The sequence below is a fragment of the Pygocentrus nattereri genome, chromosome 24 (assembly GCF_015220715.1).
Source record: "Pygocentrus nattereri isolate fPygNat1 chromosome 24, fPygNat1.pri, whole genome shotgun sequence".
Lineage (NCBI taxonomy): Eukaryota > Metazoa > Chordata > Actinopteri > Characiformes > Serrasalmidae > Pygocentrus > Pygocentrus nattereri.
The window spans coordinates 14,717,263-14,737,129 of record NC_051234.1 but is presented as its reverse complement, the minus strand read 5'-3'; the positions used below and the strand labels follow the sequence as shown (position 1 = coordinate 14,737,129).

Here is a 19,867-nt window from a genome sequence, read left to right as displayed (position 1 = left end):
AAAGCATTGTTCGGTGTCTGATAGCAGTATGCAACTAAGGGAAACATTGGCATGGTGACTGTCATTTTTGCAAACAAAAAAATTATCACAGGAGAGCTTTATCAATTTGTTATTCATTTCAGATGGAATGCTGGATGATGCTCTAGTCCTCCACTTTTTTGTGGACTTCAACTATAAGTCATTTGCCTTCCATGGGTCCCTAGAAAATCAACCTTTCACCACAACAGTCCATGGCAAAGTTGAGAAAATCGGTTTTCTGTCAATACAATCTACCATCAGCCTGTAAACCAGTATTACAGCACCACCACCTACAGCCCCTTAGTCAACCTGATTGCGTGCACACTTAAACATATATACACTATATTGCCAAAGGATTCCAGCATAGTACTGTGATAGGATGCCACCTGTGCATCAAGTCCAGTCGTGAAATTTCCTCGCTACTCAATTTTCCATAGCCAACTGTCAGTGGTATTATAACAAAGCGGACTTACAGCAACTCAGCCACGATGTGGTAGGCCACATAAAATTACAGAGTGGGATTAGAGGATGCTGAGGCGCATAGTGCACAGAGGACGCCAAACTCTCTGCAGAGTCAATTGCTACAGACCTCCAAACTTCGTGTGGCCTTCAGATTAGTTCAAGAATAGTGCACAGAACTTCATGGAATGCACTGCAGCATTTCTTGCTCTGCCAACACTTGCACATTTACAGAGTATGTGTATTTGTGTATGGACTGCTGTCGTGTTGGTGTAGCGTGTGTGGTGTGTTGGGTCTTTGCATTGATACAAACATTGGTTTGATTTCTGTAAGTTCATGCTGATTGTGTGTAAACCTGAAGCTAATGGAAGGAAAATAAAGAGTATTTATATTCTGCCATAAACACGCCATCTCATGGGAAACACAATGGAAGAACACTGAAATTAGTAAGGGGAGACTCCAGGGTTTTTGTGCTGGTGTGTTGGCATGTTTGCTTGTGTGTGCGTGTGCGTGCAGATGAGATCAGCACCATTAGTGTATTACTGATGATAATAACCCAGGCTGAGTCTTTCATCAGTGTGGTAGAGAACATGGTCAAAGCAGTACAACTACATTGTGTGTGTGTGTGTCAGGGTGAGGGGGACGTGCACGTGCGCGAGAGAGAGGGGAATGCAGGTTGTGCTATGACAGGTCCACTTGTGAGTGTTAGTACTAACGTGAACATTAGAAGTATTTGGTCCCAAGGGAAGCTGGATGATTGAGCTTGAATGCAGGAGCTGTTTGGATAAGTCAGCCTCTGCTCTCCTCTCTGATCACATACACGCACACGCACACACACACACACACACACACACACACACACACACACACACACACACACACACACACACACACACACACACACACACACAGTCCCACCAGCAGATAAACTCTCTCTTGACACCTCTCTCCCTTACACACATGCGCACTTACACTCCCTTTCTCTCGACACATTGTTTGCTCTCCTTGATGAGAGTAGACAAACTGCATAGAGAAAATAAACCTGCCTCTGCTAGCACACACTTCAGGAATTCCACTGTGTACTTTACAGTCTGCCTTTTACAGAGGTGTGTGTGTGTGTGTGTGTGCGCGCGCGCGTGCATGCGTGTATTTGGAAGAGGGAAAGGGGGGGTTTCATGTGGTTAATGGATCTTTGCTATTTTGTTCCCTTGACCCAGTTCAAGCATTGCTGTTGCCTGTGTATCAGCTTCTAGGCTGAGTTTGGATCATTTGAACTAGTAGCTTAGACATTGTTGCATGTTTTCTGCAGTGGTTGAGTAAGCATAGACAAGAAGTTACTTTTCTTTCTCTCAGAGATACTTTTTTCAGCATTTTGTCCTTGTTCTTCCTTTTCCAAAGATCTACCCTAGTCCACTCATTTGTTTTTGTTGTCAGTTAGAGTTAAAATTGACAATTAGCTATGATATGCTGTCCTTTGCTCACATACATATACTCATATGCATTCATAAGTTTGTCAAGTCATTCATACATGATCATATACTTTAGTATGGCAGGTCTTGATAAGCTTAGTCTGGAGGTGTTGCTCTTAAAGAAGCCCCCAGCAGCTGAACACTCACTTTTTGTTACCAGCCCACTGGCCTTCCCACACTCATGGGCAAATTTGAGTTTTGGAAAATATGAGAGAAAGCTGAATACAAAAAGAAACCAAATAAGAATCTGTGTGTTGTCATCATATGTGCATGGCAGACCCCAATAAGTTAGGGAGAGAGGGCTGTAGGACACACACAAACATGCAAAAAACACTGTCTTCCACCTTAAAGCTTTACCCCAAGTGTCAATCTGTATTAGAGGACTCCAACTGCTTCTAGTCTCCTTAGTCTGGCGCACACACATATATATTTTTAAATAATTTTCAGATCTTAATTTAATGATTCCTATTTTTTTTTCTTCTCATGCACAAGGCCCGGTTTGAGTCAGGACAACAGCGTTACACAAATGTTTATGTTGCTTTGTCTGTTTATTGCGTTTGTCTCTCAGGGTGATTCCCTGCCTGCTGGTGAGGACCCTGTATTCTGCGAGGCTGTGACACTGGAGCAGAAGACAAACAATATCGGGGGGACTAGTGGAAAAGTTAGCCTGTGGATGCAATGGATGTTGCCAAAACTCACCGTCAAACTGTTCTCTCTAGACCCCACCACCAAGACAGGTACATGTCTTACCCTCTAAGCTGCTGAAACAGTTGGAGCTTGAAGTCTGCCAGCACTGAAGTGCTTCACCTATAATGCTTTTAATAAGGCAGTGAGTTCAGAGCAGGTCTGTTTACGCCTCCTTTCAGATTTTGTTCACAGATGCATTCCCACAAACTGATGGAAACAGTGTATGACTGTCAGTTACTCCTCTAGTGCTGTTGTAGGGCCTGCCCAGTCTAAAACGTTTACAAAAAAAACTGAAAGTTACAAGGAGCAAAGTACAAGAAAGGGAAGGTGGGGGTTGGGGATTACTCTGTTGCCTGCCAACATAACTTACCTGTCCACCTGCTCGTGTTCTTTTGGTGCAAGATTGGATAGGATTCACAGAACATTGTCTAAGGTGTAATGGTGCATTCCTTGATTTATTATTTGTACAGATAACTAGATAGGAAAAAAAAGTTTTAGCAATGGCATCAGCACAGGTGTGTTAGGGTCCCCTGTCTGAAAAACTGCAGGGTGGAGCATAGAGCTTGTCTGTGTTTACACGGACCTTTTTAACACCCTCCTATATACTACATTACTCTTCCATTTTGAGTCTGCTTGACTAAGAAAACATAGCAGAATTCGGTTAGCACCCTGCACTACCAGGTTCTAATCCTGTGGGGAAAAAGCACACTGTGCTGCCAAGAAAAATTAATAAAAAGATGCATGCTGAAATGAGATTCAACACTGGACGTACTTTTCCAAGTTGTAGAAAGTAATGCATTAGATGAACCACTTTCAAAGAGATGTATGCAATAATATTAACATACAATACTGTGCAAAATATTTAGGCATCTAAGCAAATTTTTAAACAATTTACACAATTACATTTAAACAATATTTTTAAACATCCATCCATCCATCCATCATCTTCCGCTTCTCCGGGGTTCGGGTCGCGGGGGCAGCATCCTGAGCAATGAGGCCCAGACCTCCCTTTCCCCCAGCCACTTCCACTAGCTCCCCGGTAGGGATTCTGAGGCGCTCCCAGGCCAGCTGGGTCGATATAGTCACGTCAGCATGTCCTGGGTCTTCCCCGGGGTCTCCTCCCCGGTGGACTTGCCTGTGACACCTCCCAAGGGAGGCGTCCAGGAGGCATCCTAACAAGATGCCCGAACCACCTCAACTGGCTCCTCTCGACGTGGAGAAGCAGCGTAAATCGACCAGTAAATCGAGAGTCTTGCCTTATGGCTCAGCTCTTTCTTTACCACAACAGACCGGTAAAGAGCCCGCATCACTGCTGACCCAGCACCAATCCGCCTGTCAATCTCCTGCTCCCTTGTACCATCACTCGTGTACAAGACCCCAAGATACTTAAACTCCTCCACTTGAGGCAAGAGCTCATCCCCGACCCAGAGAGGGCTCTCCACCCTTTCCCGCGTGAGAACCATGGCCTCGGATTTGGAGGTACTGATCCTCATCCCGGCCGCTTCACACTCGGCTGCAAACCGATCCAGTGAAAGCTGAAGTTCACGGCCTGATGTCCCCAATAGGACCACATCATCTGCAAACAGCAGCGATGTGACCCTGATGTCACCAAACCGGACACCCTCCATCCCCTGACTGCACCTAGAAATTCTATCCATAAAAATTATGAATAGAATCGGTGACAAAGGGCAGCCCTGACGGAGTCCAACTCTCACTGGAAACAAGTCTTACTGCCGGCCATGCGAACCAAACTCCTGCTTTGTTTGTACAGGGCCTGAATGGCTCGTAGCAAAGAGCCATGTACCCCGTACTCCCGAAGCACCTCCCACAGAATACCCTGGGGAATGCCTTCTCCAAATCCACAAAGCACATGTGGACTGGTTGGGCAAACTGTCATGAACCCTCCAGAATCCTGGAGAGGGTAAAGAGTTGGTCCAGTGTTCCACGACCAGGGCGGAACCCGCACTGCTCCTCCTGAATCCGAGGTCGACTATAAGCCGGACTCTCTTCTCCAGTACCCCTGCATAGACCTTACCAGGGAGGCTGAGGAGTGTGATTCCCCTGTAGTTGGAACACACCCTCCGGTCCCCCTTTTTAAAAAGAGGCACCACCACCCCAGTCTGCCAATCCAGTGGCACCACCCCCGATGTCCACGCAATGTTGAAAAGGCGTGTCAGCCAAGACAGCCCCACAACATCCAGTGCCTTGAGGAACTCGGGACGGATCTCATCCACTCCTGGAGCCCTGCCGCCAAGGAGCTTCTTAAATACCTTAGCGACTTCGGTCTCAGTAATGGACAAGCCTATTCCCGTGTCCCCAGACTCTGCCTCCTCACTGGAGAATGTGTTGGTGGGATTGAGAAGGTCCTCAAAGTATTCCTTCCACCGCCCAATGACGTCTTCAGTCGAAGTCAGCAGCACACCATCTCCACTATATACAGTGCTAGTGGCACACTGCTTTCCCCTTCTGAGTCGCCTGACGGTTTGCCAGAATCTTTTCGGAGCTGACTTAAAGTCACTTTCCAAGGCCTCACCGAACTCTTCCCACACCCGGGGTTTGCCTTGGCAACGACTGAAGCCGCAGAACGCTTGGCCTGTCGATACCTGCCAGCTGCCTCTGGTGTCCTACAGGCCAACCATGCCCGGTAGGACTACTACTTCAGCTTGACTGCATCTCTCACCTGGGGTGTCCACCACTGGGTTCGAGGATTACCGCCCCGACAGGCACCAACTACCTTGCGACCACAGCTACAGTCAGCCGCTTCAACAATGGACGAGCGGAACATGGCCCGTTCTGAGTCAATGTCCCTCACCTCCCCCGATATCTGGTCAATGTTCTGACGGAGGTGTGAGTTGAAGATCAATCTGACAGGTTCTTCTGCCAGACATTCCCAGCAAACCCTCACTATACGTTTGGGTTTGCCTGGTCTGACCGGCATCTTCCCCCACCACCTGATCCAACTCACCACCAGGTGGTGATCAGTTGACAGCTCAGCTCCTCTATTTACCTGAGTGTCCAGTACACATGGCCGCAAGTCCGATGACACGACTACAAAGTCAATCATTGAACTGCGGCCTAGGGTGTCCTGGTGCCATGTGCACTTGGACATCCTTGTGTTCAAACATGGTGTTCGTTATGGACAAACTGTGGTTTACACAGAAGTCCAAAAACTGAACACCACTCGGGTTCAGATCAGAGAGGCCATTCCTCCCAATCACACCCCTCCAGGTCTTACTGTCGTTGCCCACGTGAGCGTGGAAGTCCCCCAGTAGGACATTCGAGTCTCCAGGAGGAGCACTTTCAAGCACCCCTCCCAAGGACTCTAGGAAGGCTGGGTACTCTGAACTGCTGTTCGGTGCATAAGCACAGACAACAGTCAGGACCCGTTCCCCAACCCGAAGGCATAGGGAAGCTACCCTCTCGTCCACCGGGGAAAACCCCAACATACAGGCGCCGAGTCGAGGGGCTATATGAGAGCCCACACCTGCCCGCCGCCTCTCACCATGGGCAACTCCAGAAAAGAAAAAAGTCCAGCCCCTCTCAAGGAGATTGGCCCCAGAGCCCAAGCTGTGTGTTGAGGTGAGCCCGACTACATCTAGCCGGTATGTCTCAACCTCGCGCACCAACTCAGGCTCCTTCCCCGCCAGTGAGGTAACGTTCCAAGTTCCAAAAGCCAGTTTCAGCAACCGAGGATCAGAACGCCAAGGCCCATGCCTTCGGACACTGCCCGATCCACAATGCACCGAACCCCTACTACTGCCCCTCCCATCGGTGGTGGGTCGATGGGAGGTTTTTTTTTTTTTTTTTTTTTTTTTTTTTTTTTTTTTTTTAAACAATTTACACAATTACATTTAAACAATATATCACAATATACATTAGAATAAAGTCATATTCATAATTCAAATAAACATAAAAACAATAAAAAATAACAAGAATTTCTTGGGTCCATTTTTTTCCTTGACACCTTCAGAGCAACCACAGAGACTTTTTAATATCATCAATTACATCATGAGCACAATTTACTGATTGGTCACTGACTGGGCTTCCTCAGGAGAGGTTTGAAAATGATTAAACAAACAAACCAACATCCATAAAATCACAATGTATTATTAATATGATTATATACCGTGTGTGTGTGTGTGTGTGTGTGTGTGTATATATATACATATGTGTGTGTGTATGTATGTGTATATATATATATATATATATATATATATATATATATATATATATATATATATATATATATATATGTATATATGTGTATATATATATATGTGTGTGTGTATATATATATATCATAATTAATATTCTATAAATTTTGTTTATTCAAATATTAACACTTTTCTCAGCAAATAAACACACACTACACAAATAAATTGATTTTGAAAATGTGTCTTGGGTTACTGTTACTTTCGCACAGTACTGTACATCAAAATCCAATTCAGTTAAAGAAGCTAACTAGATTAGACTTATTATTCAGACTGTCTATTCCACCTTAAATACTGCTTTAGAGGTGATATTTACCTCATTACAGTACATTACAAAGAAAAACAAAAAAACACACTTGACAAGCAGCAGATTGGTATGAACCCAAATGCCAAGTGTTTTTAGGCTTGTAACTTCATTAAAAAAAAAACACAATAACACAGAAGTAAGATCAAGATTGACCAACAGGCCCCTGGAATCTTTCAGATTTAAAGATGTTTTAATGTAAATACCTTAATTGAAAATATTTGATCAAATAATACTAATGTGGTATTGAATGCTTATTTCTTCATATCTTTTAGCTAAGTTTCTGAAAGCAAGCACAACCATCCAGAGATAAATTAAACCGATAGCCGTGATACTCACTGTTAACACTGTGAAGTTGTTGTTTTAGTAATAAAAAGGACAGCACTAAATGTGCTCTCAAGAGATGTAGGCAGTATCGAGTATTTTGATCTCCTTTCAAGCAGCGTTAGCTTAACACCCTATATGATCATATATCTTATATCTATTATCTATCTATGATATATCTATTTTATCATATATCTGTATAAAAAAGTAACACAATACCAATAATTATGACTGTGCTTAGTAACTCTGGTAAACGCTAAATACATTTTTTTAATCAGTATTTTTATTAAACTCTAAATAAAATTTAAATAGGGAAACAAGGGTTCCACAGGTGTACTTTGTTTTGAGTGGGAAAGTGGGAGCTGGAGGTGGAGCCAAAGAGAGAAAGATATATATATATATATATATATATATATATATATATATATATATATATATATATATATATATATATATAAAGTTGGGATGTTGTGTAAAGCATAAATAAAAACAGAATATGATGATTTGAAAATTCTTTTCAATCTATATTCAGTTGAATACACTACAAAGACAAAATATTTAATGTTCAAATTGATAAACTTTATTGTTTTTCACTCGTGTTGAATTTGATGCCTGCAACACGTTCCAAAGAAGGCAACAAAAGACTGGGAAAGTTGATAAATGCTCAAAAAACACCTGTTTGGAACATTCCACAGGTGAGGAGGTTCATTCGAAACGGGTGAGTGTCATGATTGGGTATAAAGCGAGCATCCCTGAAAGGCTCAGTTGTTCACAAGCAAGGATGGGGTGAGGTTCACCACTTTGTGAACAACATTGTTGAGAACAAATTTAGGGATTTCATCATCTACAGTCCATAATATCATCAAGAGATTCAGAGAATCTGGAGAAATCTCTGCAAGTAAGCAGCAAGGCAGAAAACCAACATTGAATGGCTGTGACCTTCGATCCCTCAGGCGGCGCTGTATTAAAAACCCACATCATTCTGTAACGGATATTACCACATGGGCTCAGGAACACTTCAGAAAACCATTGTCAGTGAACACAGTTCGTCGCTCCATCTAGTGCAAGTTAAAACTGCCATGCAAAGCGAAAGCCATATATCAACAACACCCAGAAACGCCGCCGGCTTCTCTGGGCCCAAGCTCATCTGAGATGGACTGACGCAAAGTGGAAAAGTGTCCTGTGGTCTGACGAGTCCACATTTCAAATTGTTTTCAGAAATCATGGATGTTGTGTCCTCTGGGCCAAATAGCAAAGGACTGTCCGGATTGTTATCAGCGCAAAGTTCAAAAACCAGCATCTCTGATGGTATGGGGGTGTGTTAGTGCCCATGGCATGGGTAACTTGTGAAGGCACCATTAATGCTGAAAGGTACATACAGGTTTTGGAGCAATGTATGCTGCCATCCAAGCAACGTCTTTATAAGCAGGGACGTCCCTGCTTATTTCAGCAAGACAATGCCAAGCCACGTTCTGCATGTGTTACAACAGCGTGGTGTTATAGTAAAAGAGTGCAGGTACTAGACTGGCCTGCAGTCCAGACCAGTGTTAGAAATTCAGCTTTCAGGATTCAGAAGTCAGGGGACCTTCGCGTAGACTTGATTTTATTGACACACAGGAAATGGTGGCACAGCTTAGTCGATCGCAGCCAGTCTATCACAGCCAGTTTGATTAGGGATATATTAGGAGGACCTTATATACACTGTAAGTTGTGGGAGGAGGATAAAGGTGAAGAAGAGGAGTTTTAGGGGGGGGTAAGCGAGGGGGATGAGGGTGATAAAGAAGAGGGGGTTAAGCAGGGGTATGCGAGGGGGATGAGGATGATAAAGAAGAGGGGGTTAAGCATGGGGACGGCGATTACCCTATCAAAAGGACAGAGGTGCCGACTCCCTGCAAGGATGGCGAACATCAACACTCCTTGATGGTTGCCATCCTGGAGGGTTATTGTGTGACCTTATGGTCGGCAATCAAAGGGTTTGTTGACCACCTGAGATCAGCAGATAGGACAAACAATGGAGGGAGCTGACCATCCTCAGGTCAGAAGATAGAAGCTTAATTTCTCTCACCAGTCTCCTGTTGAAAATGTGTGGCACGTTATGAAACGCGAAATACGACGGAGACCCCGGACTGTTGAGCAACTGAAGTTGTACATCAAGCAAGAATGCGAAAGAATTCCACATTCAAAGCTTCAACAATTAGTGTGCTAAGTTCCCAAACACTTTATTGAGTATTGTTAAAAGGAAAGGTGATGTAACACAGTGGTAAACATGCCCCTGTCCCAACTTCTTTGGAACGTGTTGCAGGCATCAAATTCAAAATGAGTGAATATTTGCAAAAAAACAATAAAGTTTATCCATTTGAACATTAAATATATTGTCTTTGTAGTGCATTCAATTGAATAAGTGTCGAAAAGGAGTATGTGTATATGTGTGTGTATATATATATATATATATATATATATATATATATGTGTGTGTATATATATATATATATATATATATATATATATATATATATATATATATATATAAATATATATAAATATATATATAAATATACACTGCTCAAAAAAATAAAGGGAACACTCAAATAACACTTCCTAGATCTGAATTAATGAAATATTCTCATACTTTGTTCTGTACAAAGTTGAATGTGCTGACAACAAAGTCACACAAAAATCATCAATGGAAATCAAATTTATTAACCAATGGAGGCCTGGATTTGGAGTCACACACAAAATTAAAGTGGAAAAACACACTACAGGCTGATCAAACTTTGATGTAATGTCCTTGAAACAAGTCAAAATGAGGCTCTTTATTGTGTGTGGCCTCCACGTGCCTGTATGACCTCCCTACAACGCCTGGGCATGCTTCTGATGAGGTGGCGGATGGTCTCCTGAGGGATCTCCTCCCAGACCTGAACTAAAGCATCCACCTGCTCCTGGACAGTCTGTGGTGCAACGTGGCGTTGGTGGATAGAGCGAGACATGATGTCCCAGATATGCTCAATCGGATTCAGGTCTGGGGAACTGGCGGGCCAGTCCATAGCTTCAATGCCTTCATCTTGCAGGAGCTGCTGACACACTCCAGCCCCATGAGGTCTAGCATTGTCCTGCATTAGGAGGAACCCAGGGCCAACCGTGCCAGCATATGGTCTCACAAGGGGTCTGAGGATCTCATCTCGGTACCTAATGGCAGTCAGGCTACCTGTGGCGACCACATGGAGGGCTGTGTGGCCCTCCAAAGAAATGCCACCCCACACCATTACTGACCCACTGCCAAACCGGTCATGCTGAAAGATGTTGCAGGCAGCAGATCGCTCTCCACGGCATCTCCAGACTCTGTCACCTCTGTCACATGTGCTCAGTGTGAACCTGCTTTCATCTGTGAAGAGCACAGGGCGTCAGTGGTGAATTTGCCAATCCTGGTGTTCTCTGGCAAATGCCAAACGTCCTGCACAGTGTTGGGCTGTGAGCACAACCCCCATCTGTGGACATCAGGCCCGCATACCATCCTCATGGAGTCGGTTTTTAACCGTTTGTGCAGACACATGCACATTTGTGGCCTGCTGGAGGTCATTTTGCAGGGCTCTTGCAGTGCTCCTCCTGTTCCTCCTTGCACAAAGGCGGAGGTAGCGGTCCTGCTGCTGGGTTGTTGCCCTCCTACGGCCTCCTCCACGTCTCCTGGTGTACTGGCCTGTCTCCTGGTAGCACCTCCAGCCTCTGGACACTACGCTGACAGAGACAGCAAACCTTCTTGCCACAGCTCGCATTGATGTGCCATCCTGGATGAGCTGCACTACCTGAGCCACTTGTGTGGGTTGATATATAATACACACTCATACTGGCCATTGGATATTCAACATGGCACCTCATGGCAAATAACTCTGAGGATGTGAGAAATAAAATTATTTGCTTTCCACAAACATGGCCTAGTCTGTAAGAAGCTTGCTAACGCCCTGAAACTGAGCTACGGTGCCCAAGGTCATACAGAAGTTTTCCAGACCAAAGAAGTTGAGTCCACAATTTTAGCATCATATCCAGAGATTGGCTTCAAAAAATAGATTCATCAGTGATGCCACAGGTTGAAAAAGTAGGAAGTCAGCCTGGCAGTGCTCAGACCATACGCTGCACAATGCATCAACTTAGTCTGCATGGCTGTCATCCCAGAATGAAGCCTCTTCTAAAGCTGACACACAAGCCTCCAAACAGTTTGTTGAAGATAAGCAGTCCAAGAACATGGATTACCGGAACCATGTCCTGTGGTCTGACGAGACCAAGATAAACTTGTTTGGCTCAGATGGTGTCCAGCATGTGTGGTGGTGCTCTGGTGAGGAGTACCAAGACAACTTTCTCTTGCCTACAGTCAAGAATGGTAGTGGTAGCATCATGGTCCCGGAGCTGCATGAGTGCTGCTCGCACTGAGGAGCTGCGATTCATTTACATTTATGGCATTTTGCTGACGCTCTTATCCAGAGCGACTTACAATTTGATCATTTTACACAGGTAGGCCAAGGTGGTGTTAGGAGTCTTACCCAAGGACCCTTATTGGTATAGTGTAGGGTGCTTGCCCTGGTCGGAGATTGAACCCCAGTCTACAGCGTAGAAGGCAAAGGTGTTAACCACTACACTAACCAAACACCACGATTCACTGAGGGAAACATGAATTCCAACATATACTGGGACATTCTGTAGAAGAGCATGATCCCCTACCTTCGGAAACCGCCACATGGCAGTTTTCCAACACAGTAACGACCCCAAACACACCTCCAAAATGACAGCTGCCTTGCTGAGGAAGACCTAAACCCATTTGAGTACCTGTGGGGAATCCTCAAGCAGAAGGTGGAGGAGCGCAAGGTGTCTATTATCTACCATCTCTGTGATGTCATCATGGAGGAGTCTAAAAGAATTCCAGTAGCAACCTGTGCAGTTCTGGTGAATTCCATGCCCAATAGCGTTAAGGCAGTGCTAGATAATAATAGTGGTCACACAAAATATTAACACTTTGAGCACAATTTGGACATGCTCACTGCAAGGTGCCAGCTATTTAGACAATAATGGCTGTGTGTTGAGTTATTTTCAGAGGACAGTAAATCTGTACTGCTGCTCACCTGCACTTCCTTGGCCATTGGTGTATAAAACCAAGCACCTAGGCATGCAGACTGCTTCTACAAACATTTGTGAAAGAATGGGTGGCTCTAAGAAGCTCAGTGAATTCCAGCATGGTACCGTGATAGTATGCCACCTGTGCAACACGTCCAGTTGTGAAATTTAATCGCTACTAATATTCCACAGTCAACTGTCAGTGGTATTATAACAAAGTGAAAGTAATTGGGAACAACAGCAACTCAGCCACGAAGTGGTAGACCACGTAAAATGACAGCATGGGGTCAGAGGATGCTGAGGTGCATAGAAGTCACCAACTTTCTGCAGAGTCAATTGCTACAGACCTCCATACTTCATGTGGCCTTCAGATTAGCTTAAGAACAGCATAGAGAGCTTCATGGAATGGGTTTCCGTGGCCGAGCAACTGCATCCAAGCCTTACATCACCAAGCGCAGTGCAAAGCATCAAATGCAATGGTGTAAGGCGGTGCCACTGGACTCTAGAGCAGTGGAGACTTGTTCTCTGGAGTGGCGAATCATGCTTCTCCATTTCTCAATCCAATGGACGAGTCTGGGTTTGGCGGTTGCCAGGAGAACGGTAATTGTCTGACTGCAATGTGCCAAGCGTAAAGTTTGGTGGAGGGGGGATTATGGTGTGGTGTTGTTTTTCAGGAGTTGGGCTCGTCACCTTAGTTCCAGTGAAAGGAAGTCTTAATGCTTCAGCAGACCAAGAGATTTTGGACAATTTCATACTCCTCTTTCTTAAAAATAAATAAATAATATATATGTGTGTGTGTGTGTGTGTGTGTGTGTGTGTGTGTCATGCGTACGGTGGCTAACAAGACCCTATTTATAATACAATTAAAAACACTTTGCAAATTCATAAACAAGCTCCAAACGCAGTCACTTTCAAAATCACTACACCTGAACTGCATTTCACAAACCTGCTGCAAATACTAAAATACTCTAAACTAGTTTAGAGGTTCAGGTTAACAGCATAATATTTTAAACTGAAAACTCAATGTTATATAACAAATTTAAATTCCATCCTAAAGTCCTTAGGCTGAATATGGATAGGCCAAGTCCAGCCCAATTTACCAATTTTACCAACAGCTAGCTATGCATGAACTACTAATTGTCATTGAATAGAGGAAGGTCACAACAGCCATAAGGAGTGGCAGAGTGCAGTGATGTTTAGATTTACATTTATTTATTCATCTGTACCTGGGGTTACTGACCAACATTTAATTCTAGCTTCAGTAGAAACACAGTCTCACCCACATCAGCAAACCCATCAGTGCTTCATCCACATAAAAATACAATAAATGCCTCAGAACACAAATTCAGATGGTGCCAACTCTAATTTGAATGTTCCATATAAATTAAGGCTGAATTTACAATACACATTTACTCAAAACTACAAAAGAAAATTGTGTAACCATAGTTCACACCAAGTAAATATGCCCTGTATAGGTTGTAAAAAACGAAATGACCTTAATACAAAAAAAAAAAAAAAAACAGTTCTCTGTTTCATGAATCACACGGCCATATCTATTCATAAACGTATCAATTGCTACATTCTCTTTTTTTTAAATAGTTTTTTAAATAGTGTACACTTGCATAGTACCTTTCTTATACTGTCACACTGCAACTGTACTGAATGCAGCGTCATCATTTTGTCTGGCTGCACCCAGTATTGGTATGTAAATCAGTGGGTAGCATTACACACTGTCCTGTAAGAAACTTGGCTCAAACACCCTCCTCCATCAGGACTGAAAAAGTGAGGTTCTACATGCTTCTCTGTGGGCTGCTCTGTACTGGTGGTGCGGATATATCAGAGGAAGCAGAAAGCCCTCTTTCTGTGCTCTCTGACCGTACAGAGCACAGCTGTCTCGGCCACAGGACAAGAATATGCTCAGGGGACAGCAGAGAGCATCACTGGACGTACAATGTTACTGCAATGTTTGACAGAGTTTTGACATTGGCCTTCAGTAGTGGAAAGGCACACATGCAAACAAACATACAAAGCCTATTACTGATCACAGCACAGCAGGACAAGTAAAAATGTGGTCAGAAGTAGCAACATTTTGGTCTCACTGACAAGTGGGTTGGCTAAATCTGTCTAAGCCAGTCATGATGAGCTGTTACAAAACCTGCTTTTTCTGCTCCTGTTTAAAACAAATGTAATTGTTTGTTCAGTAAATCATAAACAGGAATTTGAAAGTCTGCAGAGTCTCAGTGAATTTTTACAATCCATTTGAAATCAAAGCATATCAGGGAAGCAATAACTGTGGTGTAATTATGTATTTTCAGTTACATAGATACAAGATCTTTATAAAATATAGGGTAACTTTCAAGTTTAAAATCGCTTGAGTGTGCGAGTAATAGAGAGTGATGTGCATGGTTTCAGAGATCTGTGTGATCGGTGAGCTCGAGGACCTCAGTGCATCAGTTGACATGCAGGATGTTTATACCAAGGTGAAGTGTAAAGTGGGCAGCTTCAATATCGACCACTACAGGAGCAGGTAGGACACATGGTGCTGACACTAATTCTCTCTCTCTCTCTCTCTCTCTCTCTCTTGCAGCTGTTGTACAGATTATTTATTTAAATGTTTGGTTGACAGTTGTTAGCGGAGATTTTTTTTTTTTTTTTTTTTTTTTTTTTTGAAAAACCTTTTCCAGTGACAGATTGTAGGGTGTGTGATAAGATAGGCCTTGTGTATGTTCTAGGCCAGGTGAGGGCTGGCAGACTGGCCATTTTGAAGGGGTGATTCTACAGTGCAAGGAGAAAGCAGTGGTGAGAACTCAGTTCCAAAATGTTCCGCTGCTGCTAACCTTAAAGTGCTATCACTGTCCCACTCGAGACCTGGGGAGAGGAACACATACAGTTGCTTTGCAGCACACTGCTGCCAAACTGCTGAAATTACCTGAACGAAATTATCTCTGCATTGTCAATAGCCTTAAGGTTTTTTTTTTTTTTTTTATTTTTTTTTTTTTTTTTTTTTTTTTTTTTTAAACCATTCCTTGAGACATCTTAAACTCTGCTCCTTAATTGTTTTATATATGGAGGACAATGGTTTTTGATCAACTAACTTGCTTATCAGTAAAAAAAAAAAAAGAAGATTAAGGCAACAAATAAAGGTAGATGTGTAATAGGATTGCAACCATCAAATATGGAATAGAAAAACATCACCAATAAACAGTAATCATCATAGCAAGTAACATAAAATGTTAGTCCAGGGCTAGTCTGCAGCACTGACCAGGTTGAGACAGTTTAAATGTGTTGGTTATGAGCTACGTGGGACAGTAGAGGAAACAATTTGTATTTAACCAAAATGTCTTTTTCTTCCTTAACGTTATGTATTTCTGAGTGAAAGTGGATATTCTGGTGGGAAATAAATGTGGCTGTAACATGAGTTTATTATTCAGGATACAATACAACCATTAAGTCAGACTCTGACAGGTAATAGAATTTGCAGGAAACCCAAAGGAAATAAATTGCCATATTTTGTCATGAAATTAAGTACTACACTGTTCTGATGTGTATGTTCAGTAGTTTCTGAAACATGATTAGCTAATTGTTGAAAGTTTTACTTTGTTTTAATGTACTTTTTAAGATGTATACAAGGTGAAGTGCTGGTTAGCAGGCTAGCTTTGAAATCATCTGCATTACTCTCAATTTTCCTGCAATTTCACAGCAAAAGCAAGAGAAAAACCCTTTAGGAAAAAAGAATCAGGTTCTCATTACAGTGAACTAGTGTGCACATGTAGCTACTTAATGCCTGGCCCACACTACAAGATTTAACAAATACTGATGTTGAGAGAGCCCACAGAAAAATTGGAAGAAAAAAATGTACATACTGCAGTGCAAGCTTGAGGTGAATACATACATACATACATACATACATATGAGGTGATTAGTTTTCAATTTAGCAGCCATGCTTTCAGCTTCTTCCGTATACACTGACAAGTTCAGGTCAGCATAGCTCTTATTTGATTCATGGCCTTTCAGGTGTTAGTAACAGGTGTTAGTAACAGGAGTAAAGATTGGATTATAGACACCCCACACCATGGTTTTCCCTGGGAAGATCATTGTTTAAGATCACCCTGAGATCTTTTCAGATTATCAAGAGGTACAAATGGGCTTCACCATGGACCCAGTTATCCTATAGTGTTGGCCAGGCATAACGTGGGCAAGAGCTTTACTGGATGTATGTGTGTGCATGTCACTCCTTCATCAGCTGGCCCCTCACAGAGTGAGAGAGTGAAGTGATGAGAAGAAAGGAGTGGAGGTGATTAGATAGATAGATAGATAGATAGATAGATAGATAGATAGATAGATAGATAGATAGATAGATAGATAAGGCTTTATTGTCATTCGCATCAAATGTGGTACATGAGATGGAACAAAACATTGTACTCACGGTCCAGTTAACTCCCAAAAGTAACAAACAATAAAGAGAATGTACAAATAAAGGGTGCAAATAACAGCAGCATGAGTATGAGGTAGAAGGTGCACGTCTTAGTACTGGTGATGTATAAAGTGACTTGTGTAAGGGTGATATAGTGGGGGCACTGATTCAGTACAGCAGCAGAGGTAAATAAGTGGGCAAGAAGTGCCATTGCAGTGATTGTCTAATTGCAATTTAAGAGTCTTATGGCTTCAGGGAAGAAGCTGTTCCTCAGTCTGGTTGTTTTACTCTTAATGCTCCGCAACCTCCTACCTGCGGGGAGCGGGACAAAAAGTGTGTGTGCTGGGTGAGTGGGGTCCTTCATGATGCCAGTGGCCCTTTTTCTGCATCTGGAGGTGTAAATGTCCATGGTGGTGGGAAGGCTGACTCCAACAGTCCTCTGTGCAGCCTTCACCACCCTCTGCAGAGCTTTCCTTTCTGCTGCAGAGCAGCTACCGATTACTGTTGATTACTTTGTTTTGTTCTGCTGTTGTCATCCACAGCCTCACCGTACATAAGCAGTAGTTTTTGCTCTAACACTCTGATGCAGCTTGTGTGTCCTTTTCTACTCTCAGCATGCACACACACACTAAATGCTATGTTTTTCCTGTCTGCTGGAACACAGGAACACAACCAAATCACATGAGGTGGGCAAAAATCTATGCACTTCAATCAAAGAAGAAACCAGACTTTCTGCTTCAGGTTCACTTTAAAAATCGAAACCAGCTTTGTGGACATTTCTGAGCAATGGCTGGCCATGACTTGTTGGATACACACGAGGTGCCTTCCTCAGCTACCTTAGCAGGTAGCTGTAGCCTTAGGCCAGGAGCAGATGTCATCAGGTGGTGTCCAACCTACTCTGGGTGTTTCGGCCCTAACCACAACACCCTCCAGTTGGTAGGCCAGTAGTGAGTGGCCAGCTCACTGCCCATCTACTCCTGGCTTCCAGCTTTCCTCCTCTCTCTTACTCCAAATCCAGCATGAGGCACGTTCCGCCTCCTCCCCCATCCGGCGAGCTGCTTGCTTTTTACTGTGCTCATCCATTCCTATGGCAGAAAGGAAACTCCATGCAGACCTTGCTGGAAAGCCTCTGCACCCTATCTCCACCGGGAAGACCCATGTCTGCCAGCCTCTGTCGCAGCAGTCTTGGGCCAGCTGTAGGTACTTTGCAGCCTTCCTTTCTTGGGCTTCCTCACAGCCCTCCTCCCATGGTACTGTCAATTCAACCAGGATTATCTTCTGGTCCTTGGATGACCACAGCACTATATCAGGGCGGAGGGATGTTTGCACCACTTCTGGAAACTGCAACCTCCTTCCAAGATCCACCCTCATCTCCCAGGAACTTGCGGTGTGGAAAATGCTAGTTCTTTTCTTTTTGGTGGTTTGTGCGGGTCTAGCTCCTTCCTTGACAAAGGTGATTGCTCTCTGTGCGGTCTCTTCTTAACCCTCTCCCGCTCTATGGTTTCTGCCAATGAGTGGAGTACATTGTCGTGGCGCCATCTATACCGCCCCTGGGTTAAAGATGTTTTGCACCCAGGCAATATATGGGCCAAGGTCCCCCTCTTGTCGCACAACTTACAAAGCGGATCCTCTCTTAGACCCCACATGTGCAGATGTATTGGGGAGGGGAGGGTATCGTAAACTGACCGTAAGAGGAAGGAGATGCGATAGGGCTCCAGGTGCCACAGATCCCTCCATGTGACTTTGCGCCTGGGCAAGTCCCACTTTGTCCAGGCCCCCTGGGAACCTTGCTGCACTGCTCTGGCTACTCGCTTCTCCTCCTCTCTGCTCCTTACTTCTGCTTGCACCATGCCTCTCCTCTCATTATAAGATTGTCAGCCTAGATATGAAATATACATAAGTAATGTAAAAAAATCGCATTGTTGTATTTGTAAAGTAGTTTTGTTCTCAAAGTGTAACCCTTTTATGTGCATGCAAATAATGAGGCACATTGTACCCATAAGGGGGCTATCTGATATACAAGAGCTATGTGAAAGTGAGTCAGAATTTGACAAAAAAGCTCCATATGTTATGTTTAGTGATCAGGCACCTTCAACAAAAATGTTCAGAGATTTTTGTTTAGATTGACCTTTTGTAAAAGTAATTGATTGAATTAATCAACATACCAGACATTTTCTGACATAACATCTGATTGCAGAGTTAAGTCAGAGAAATGAATCGCTTGGCACCAAATGTTTATCTGCAGACGTCATAATATCATTGTAATAGAGTCCCCCATACACGCCCTCCCGCCCCCCACCTTCAACTCTTCCAAAGAAAATGGTATTTTTCAGTTAATTGGTTCATCTCAGAATGTGTCCCATGTGAAATAGCTTTAATTTGTTTATCTTGTCTTCAATGTGAGAGATGAGCCTTGATTTGGTCTAGGATCCATTCTGCTTGTCCTTTTTCTGTTTTTACCATGGCTTGTTGATCAGGAGATTTTCCCATTAGAACAGTGAGATGTCATTCCATAATTGATTTTTTTTCTTCCCCCAATTTTCTCCCCAATTTAGTTTTCTCCAGTTCCACCCAGGACTCCCCCAATCACACAATATTACGAATGCTAGGAGGGCGAAGGTTAGCACAGGCTTCCTTTAAGACTTTTGAAGCCAGCAGTCACATCTTGTCGAATTGCCTCTCATGCTGTCTTTGGACAGTTGAACGCGCTCGGAGGAGAGCGCGCCAACCACCAGCTTTGTTATGTCAGCTTACAGATGACTGCGCTTGCTTTGCATAATGGGGGGAAGGTAAGGGCCAACCTACCCATCCAGAGAACGAGCCCAATTGTGCTGAGTTTGGACTCCTGGCAACAAATGACAGTAGCATCACGAGGGATCAA

At 43.5% G+C, this 19,867-nt stretch overlaps 1 protein-coding gene across 9 annotated transcripts in view; it reads left to right on the top strand.

The window, feature by feature from the left end:
* LOC108442230 (vacuolar protein sorting-associated protein 13B) overlaps positions 1 to 19,867 on the top strand; it is a 401,016-nt gene that overhangs the window by 182,147 nt on the left and 199,002 nt on the right. For 7 of the 9 annotated variants that reach the window (XR_005129589.1, XM_037534077.1, XM_037534078.1 and 4 more), the window contains exons 26-27: positions 2,515 to 2,683; positions 14,985 to 15,099. Coding sequence is in view for 8 of the 9 variants with exons in the window: in XM_037534077.1 (XP_037389974.1) it covers positions 2,515 to 2,683; positions 14,985 to 15,099 (284 nt within the window). In the remaining variant the exon portion in view is untranslated. Of the gene's footprint in view, positions 1 to 2,514; positions 2,684 to 14,984; positions 15,100 to 15,304; positions 15,372 to 19,867 lie in introns of all 9 variants that reach the window. The other 2 variants (XM_037534076.1, XM_037534080.1) reach the window with 1 other exon arrangement.